This window comes from Cynoglossus semilaevis, chromosome 14, assembly GCF_000523025.1.
Source record: "Cynoglossus semilaevis isolate Cse_v1.0 chromosome 14, Cse_v1.0, whole genome shotgun sequence".
NCBI lineage: Eukaryota > Metazoa > Chordata > Actinopteri > Pleuronectiformes > Cynoglossidae > Cynoglossus > Cynoglossus semilaevis.
In genome coordinates, this window is record NC_024320.1 from 27,357,056 (window position 1) to 27,364,986 (window position 7,931).

Below are 7,931 nucleotides of genomic sequence, written 5' to 3' on the forward strand. Positions count from 1 at the left end.
GTCATTTTTGAGAAACTTTTTTTTCTGCGATTTGTTCAGGAAATTATTGTAATAAGATTTTACTATCACTGTCCATCTAGGCTACACCGTTTAGGCTACAACAACTCAGGAGCTTGTGTATTATACATTATTTAAGAGGATTTCATTAGAGACCAACTGCAATTCAAATCATGCACTTGTATTATTTCTGACTGTACTCTGATGCTGCTCTACGTCACTGAAACATAACCTATCATCGATGGATGCCAGGCGAAAATAATCAATATCATGAAGGCACATGTTGCTTAACAGGGAAAGGTTTTACCAAACATTAAACATGACGTTTGGGAATCACAGGCAAAAGCATAAATACTCTACTCACCGCCACATGCTGTCGCAGGTTTGATGAGGAAGTTTCGACGGAGACAGCTCTGTCCACCGGGGCAGGCACGTTTGCAAAGTTATTGACACGTTTGCATTTGAAAACAAAGAGCTGGCTGAAATATGGCCAAGGATTTGCTTCTCTTTCTGAGTCATCTGCTCCACGGGAGAGCTCTGATTGGTAATCCTCCACCTCCGGTTCTTGTTCAGCACCAGCCGTCATCCATCGACAGAGGCCGTCTCTTAGTCAACGTTATCTTGAGTCAACATGTACTTACGTACAAGTAAAATTACCTTTTAACAAAACAATAAAAAAAAAATCATATTAATTAATTAATTTGTTACTTTCCACCTTTGATTTAGATCTTAATTGCTCAACACTGTTCAAGTGTTTTTTCTTACCTTGAGATAATTCATGAAATAAACTTTTTTTTTGTAAGTCAAGGATGTGCTTAGCAACAAAAACACATTCCATGGTGACATAAACAAAACATGCTTTAATTTTGAGAAAACTTAAAATGACAACTAACACAATCACAATGTTATTAATAAGTAAAATTTCTGATTCTTTTTAGACATCTGTACATACTTTGTAACACATATTTTCAATAAAAGTCTGTATGTCGACTTATTTCTAACATACAGATTATACAAAAACTACAATGATGCTTATTCACTTGATGTCGATATTTCAGTTTTTGGATACACAGGAAGCTGTGATAGCAGCAGCAGCAGTTCAGCAAAGGCAACAAGGGACTTGAACTGACCGTTGATTCTTCAACCCTGTGGCCAAACACGAGGTCAGTGGAGCCTCCACTGACCGGGTCAGAGGGTTGCTGAATCAGACGACAGTGGTTCCTGAATCTGCAGTTTGCTCTGATTCAGGATCAGTTTTAGTTTCCAGCTCCATCTGGTCTTAAGATCACACACCTTCATCTTATGGTGCGTTCATACAAGAGTAGGCGCGGTTATTGGCTGTGCCAGGACCCTCAGCAAACAAGGCACGGCATCTAAGTATGACTAATAAATGAGGTTCAACATCTGGGTCAGCAGCAGGGCCAAGTACTACTCATCCACCCACAGTAGTTAACAAATGAATTAGAAGCAAAGGAGAATATGACCATGACAAAAACTGAGTGGTTCCACATTAATAATGGTTATTGTGATGAAAAGGCTTCCTCTGTTGTTAACTGCTGTGTTTACGTCATCAAAGGTTGAAAATGTTTAAATCAAATCATGCTGAGGTAAACAAAAAGTTGAAAGTATTTGTTTCTATTTAAAAGCAGATAAAAGGGGCCGTCAAATAAAACCAACAAGTCGCAAAATTGGTGAAATATCTGGGAAATGGAAATAGCAGTCAATATATTAAAAACCTAACTCCGACACAACCAAACTTAAGTCAAAAACAAGGGCAAAAAACCAATAAGGTTGGTCACTGACAACTACAACGGTTCAACTTCAGTTGAGTTGTTGATGCTGTTGCATCCTTTAAAAAACAAGATTTGAACAAAACAGGTCGACTTCAAGAACGTTTTTCGGTGGAGTTCTGTTTACACTTCCATAACTAGCCCTCGACTGTAAACAAGGCAGAAAAAGACCTGAGCAAAGACTGTCATGGAGCTGGAGTTCTACTACAACTGACCCTAAATCTGACCTTTGAGCAAACTGACCCCAAGTCAGGAGATGCACAAAGCAGGGATACATTCACTCATTTCCAACCTTTCCCTCTGTAGCAGTGGTCAGACCCTTTAGTGAGTGCATGCAGGTACTTCTTCCTACTGACTCAGTAGATCGTTGGTGGTTCTTCTTCCAGAATCTCCAGCTTCCTTGAGCCACTTTTCTTGAATTCCTGACGGCTTATCGTAAAATACTGGACAGATTGTCACCTTTCATCCTTGGTGGACATCAGTGGAGAAGGCAACTTGTTGCCTCAAACAGTCTAATGATGTATTAACAGGCCTGAGGTTTAGCTTTGGAACGTTACTTCTGGGGATGTACAATCATCCTAAAGCTCACTTGAAACAAAAATCAAGTTCTTTTACTGGAAATCCATGCAGGTGCGTCCTGTGATAATTTTGCATGAAATGAAAAAATCTGGAGAGCTGGGATCCTGGATGTGCGTTTGGACAGAGCAGAGGTGTCCTCAACGTCACCTCTCATTTAGCTTAGTTTGGACTCTCAAAGTGGTTTCCATTGGTCGGGGACTCCAGGTTTGTGCGGTCCATGTCCAAGTCTTTACGGGACTCCGTACGTGGCTTGAAGAAGTCGGACACGAAGAAGACCTGCAAGAAACAAGTGGAAATACTGTGACCTCACAGGTGTGTACTGAAGTGGAACATCTGTCTGTTCTCCAACAGCTGATCAGTCAGAACACACAGGAGTTGACCTCCCCCTGGGTGGAAGTTAAAGACATTTTGTCTTAGAGCAAATGGAAAGCTGCAGGTGGTGTCGTTAAAATGAAGTGTCTGTGAAAAAGACAGAGAACTGGAAACAAAGATCACCTCTGGCAATGTCACTCAGAGTTGAAGGTGTTTAAAAGTCAGATTCTCTTTCCAGTTCTTTTTTTTTATTTTTGTCTGGATGGACAAAGCATAAGAATGTGATGTTGAACATCCATCTAGTTTGGTGTCTTAAGTGCTTTAAAAAGATGTCATTCACAAGGGTTGTGATGTCATAACTGAGAAATAATTAATACATTTCAGCCCAGATGTCCTCACTAAGCAGTGGATATCCAAAAAAAGAATTTCTGAAGTCAACATTTGATGGAGCGTTGGATTAAAAAAACAACCCCGACCACGAAACTGTTATATTTTATGGGGGTATTCGTAATGATATTGGACTTATGAGAATGACATCAAAAATTTCCTGTTCTTATATATATATATATATATATATTTTTTTTTTTTTTTATTTTTATTTTCTATATTTCATCAAATACTATACAGGACATTGAACTCACCACCAGCAGTGCCATGATGGCCCCCTGCAGGAGACCTGTCAGGACATCACTCCAGTGATGCTTGTAATCAGACACTCGTGACAGGCCTGTGTACACTGAGGCTGCGATCAGGAAGAACTGAAGGGTGGGTCTCAGCAGCCTCGCCCACTCCACCTGGAGTCGAGCTTGTAAATAGAGCTGAGGGGGAAAGAGAACAGCAGCTGTGTTTAACCCACGTCTGTGCTGACAATAGACTCTACACAAGAACCTGGGAGTTGGCGCCTCCAGTGACCTTTGTGGTCACCTGACCACATTCACTGGCTGTAACAATGTGGTGTCTCTCTATTATTATTATTATTATTATTATTAAAATCCTGATCAACAGGTTTCAGCAGACATGAAGCAGCACGCCTCACTCTGGAAGGTAAATGTTTAAATCTCAGCTGCTGTTTGTGGCATCCAACTTCCTGTGCCAGGATTTTGTCTGTAGGTGTATTTTTATCTGCAGCTGCTGCTGCTGGAGACGCTGGGCAAACAGAAGTTATCAGGACTGGGGGGTAAAATCACACCTGAACACTGAGCAAAGTCAATAATTGAGACCCAAGGTAAACAAATGTGAATCAGAATATGTTCACACTGCAGGCAGAGATACAACTTATTTGCATGGCTGTTGACATCAACAGTGTAATGTGACAACCATCGCACTTCAGTGTAAACTGTCCACACCCTAAAGTGACCTGACTACAGGAACAGAAGAAGACCTGATGTCAGACACTGTGTCTGTGGAAGTACATATAGATGATCCACACGTCTGTGTTTGTTTATCCAGTTGGACGTCGTTGTACAGTTTAAGTCAGTCAAACTGATTCATCATCAATCTCCTCCCCACACTCTTGTCTCCCTGAGCACAAGAACATTTTTACCAATCTTGATGTTTCCACTGACTTTCTCCGTCAACAGTGCCTGCATGCTTGTTTTGGCCTTTATTTACATTTTATTAGCCATCTCCCATCACTCTGGTCCAGAATGGTGAAACCTGTGTCACTGACATACAGTATGACCACATAGGAAAGTGGCCTGGGTCTGATATAAAAAAAAGTGATATTGGTCACACTGGCAAAAAAAAGAGTCATTCTCAGTATTTTTTCCTGCAGTGTGAACATGTAAAAACTTCCACCGTGGCTACTCTTTGTTAGTTGTATTTAATTTACACAATATCAATCAATAACAGCACGACACTCTGATTAAGCCTAAAGTTATCAGACTGATGGAGTGGATCACACTGACAGACTGATGACGACCTAAAGGTTGAAGATACTCACAGCCAGGAACAACATGCAGTACATGGAGAAGGAGGAGTGGCCTGAGTAGAAGGACAACCTGCAACAGAAACACACGACAGCTCAACGTCCTGCTAAATCAGCATTACAAGAAGATGAACTCGTGTGAGTGTCAGTCGAAAAGTTTTAAGACAAATGTGATCATAATATCTTTATGATCTATCAGGTTGATTTTATTCAATCAGGTTTTTTCCAGTAACTTCCAGTAAATGTTTTTTTCTTTAACTAAATATGAATAAAAACCTGTTGAAATGACTGAAGTTTCAATCTCACTCTTCAGTTATAAAACAAGGAAACACACACACACACACACACTTGAGTTGACGAGAGACATGTCATTATCCACAAAGCACCCAAAACACAACTTTAAAAAGGATCCACACATTATGGGATTTTGATGCCGTTGGTCTTAATTGTTCTGCCAGTTTGTTTGTTACCGCCCCCCACAAAACACAAACAGAGAACAAGCAGAGAAATATTATTTCATTTATTTTAAGTAACTTTGTCTTCTACCATACACACACACACACAGAGAGACACACACACACACACACACACTTGAGCTGACGAGAGACATGTCATGCTCCACAAAGCACCCAAAACACAACTTTAAAAAAGGATCCACACATTATGGGATTTTGATGCCGTTGGTCTTAATTGTTCTGCCAGTTTGTTTGTTACCGCCCCCCACCCTGACTGACCCCACCCTCCATTTCTATCTGCCTTAGATACTCTGTTTATTTAAAACACTGCTGTGTCCTCTGGCCCCCGTCTGCAGCAACAGCTTTGTGCGTGCCCACACACACACACACACTTATATATATAATGTTACTGCACTGCTGAATTGACTTTGCTATTCAACTGTGGCACTGGATGTCAGGTCAAAGGCTCTGCGGTGTGGAGCAGAGATAAGATTGTTGTGTTCCAGAGTCCAGACGGCTCTTTGAGGAACAGTTCCAAGATGCAGGTTCACTGAGCTAAACGGTTACACTTGGAAGGAAAAATCCCTTCCAACTGGACCATGGAAAAATAAAACGTCTCTTCTAGAACTTGTTTCTCTGCCAAGTCACACAAACGTACACCTGCTGAAAAGTCCCCCGCTCCACTGACGTCCCAGACACAATTACAGACTCCACTGTTGGTTTGGAGCCATTCAGAAAGGAAAGTGAACTCCTTGTCATTGTGACACAGCTCACCACTGCACACGACCAAATGTGACCTCTGTTTTTAACCCATCACCAAAGTGAACAGTGGTGCAGTTCACTTACTTAACCACTAAGCCACCACTGCCCCATAACTTTAGAAGTTATGTATTTAATATATATTAATATTCTTCTTTTTTACTGTCCCTCTCCTTCTTCTTCTCCTCCTCAACAGGACATGTACTTCCATCTGTCTCTGTTTGTCATATTCACTTGAATTCAACCATTGTCTTGTTCATCATCACAACTTTCATGAATTAATAATACATAAACGTAGAACAGCAATGTTCTACCCTGTTCAACTGGTACAATATAAGAATAAAAATAATACCTAATAGGATTTTCTGTCTATTCTTCAGCCATAGCTACACTGTACAATGAAGTTGTACCAAAATAGTCCTGAAATCTAACTCTGAAACCACACATTTACAATGGGCAACTGAGTATATACAATTGTACCAAAATAGTCCTGAAATCTAACAATGGGCAACTGAGTATATATAGCAGTTATATTTATTTAGTGACACACCTAACTCTAATTCAACCACTAATCTATGGAACAATTAACATGAACAACTGTTTACAACAGAACGCTGAAACTCTTAGCTTGTCAGTTAGCATCGTCGAGGTAGCTGCTGCCTGTGGGCGTCGCTGTGACACCAGTGAGGGAGAATCCACACAGCCAGTGTGGAGATGAAATTCACCAGTGTCCCTGGACTTCAGTTCAGCTGCCACTTTTTCATGAACCTGACTTTTTCTTTTCCATTCATCAAATGCTGCTCTCCAACACAAACAGTCCAACTGTGGCAGCAATAGAAAACAGACCTTATAAACTGAACACAGCATATGTTTGTAATCCATCACTGTGAATCCACCAATTAATTAAACAGTCTTTCAGCACAGCAGCGGCTGATGAAAAGAGAATTTGGTAACCAAATCCAACTGGCTGATGCACTAATGCAGAACTCCACAACCTTCCAAGCCTTGGGTAAAAACTCAAAAAGACAAACAAAAACCAAATGGACTCATTAAGATTTGTACTGAAAAATATTAAATATTTTGGGGTTGTTGGTTCAGACCACCTTCCAGTACGTGAGGTTTTTTCCCTTTCATTTAACAACAAAAACAAACACACACACACCAACTTGACAGGAGGCCTCTGCTCTGAGGAACTGAGGAACTGGGAGAATCACATTACTGCAATAAGATCCAGGACAGACTGCTGCATTTGTTCACTCCATTAGAGCGGCGGCATCATATCTTTCCTGACTCAACACATCTTTCCCAGTTCTGTCCACTACAGTGCAAAAACACATCTGCAGGGTAAAAATACAGCTGCAGGAAATGTCAACAATTGTGCACCACACCCTGGTAAAAGTACAGTGTACTGTTCACCTACGAAGAGAGTGAAGGGTGGGTGGGCCCATTTTCACTCAGACTCAATGACTGCTACTACAGCACACAACAATCCAAACAAAGAAGGGAAGAGAACACTCTGCGCTGACCTTAGTAAACAATAACCTGAAATTTAGGTAGAGAAGTGTAGACTCAGACAAGTTCCTTGTGGCTAATAACTGTCAACGCTGTTGCTATGAAAGCACGGCTGATGTCACTCCCAGGTCTAAAGGAGTCTAAAAGATTCAGACTGTTCGGTGACTGTTACTATGTCAGAATGAGAAGTGGATTTCCTCTCCTCCCAGTTTGTTTCCTTCTGCTTGGAGCTGATAAGAGTTTAATGATAATCAAAGCAGAGAGTTCACATTCCTGCAACGAACCGACTCCTTCTATCTACGGCTGCAGATTAATGCTGCATTGTTATTAAAGTGTGTCCTAGATTGACCGTATGCACAAGTTTAAACGTCAAACACATTTAATCAAACATAGAAAAGATGTCGGGATAAGGACAGAGGGCTGTTACAATTGCTAATGTAACTTTTAAGTAAACAATGTATTTATTTTAACAAATTTCTTAAGAGTTGGTTAAACTACAACAGGTACTTTAGTCTCATATTTACAGATCTGTAAAATGGGAATGAGAAGGATGGACAACAAATATACTGGGAATTTTCCAAGAATAACAGATCAGAACTG

The 7,931-nt window shown here is 40.6% G+C and overlaps 1 protein-coding gene across 2 annotated transcripts in view; it reads right to left on the bottom strand.

Moving 5' to 3' along the window:
• Positions 1 to 837: 837 nt before the first annotated feature.
• LOC103390415 (phospholipid phosphatase 1) overlaps positions 838 to 7,931 on the bottom strand; it is a 16,447-nt gene continuing 9,353 nt past the window's right edge. For both annotated transcript variants that reach the window (XM_008326260.3, XM_008326259.3), the window contains exons 4-6: positions 4,621 to 4,678; positions 3,320 to 3,496; positions 838 to 2,642 (exon numbers count right to left, since the gene is read on the bottom strand). In XM_008326260.3, the coding sequence (XP_008324482.1) occupies positions 2,526 to 2,642; positions 3,320 to 3,496; positions 4,621 to 4,678 (352 nt within the window). In that variant the 3' untranslated portion in view covers positions 838 to 2,525. The remainder of the gene's footprint in view (positions 2,643 to 3,319; positions 3,497 to 4,620; positions 4,679 to 7,931) is intronic.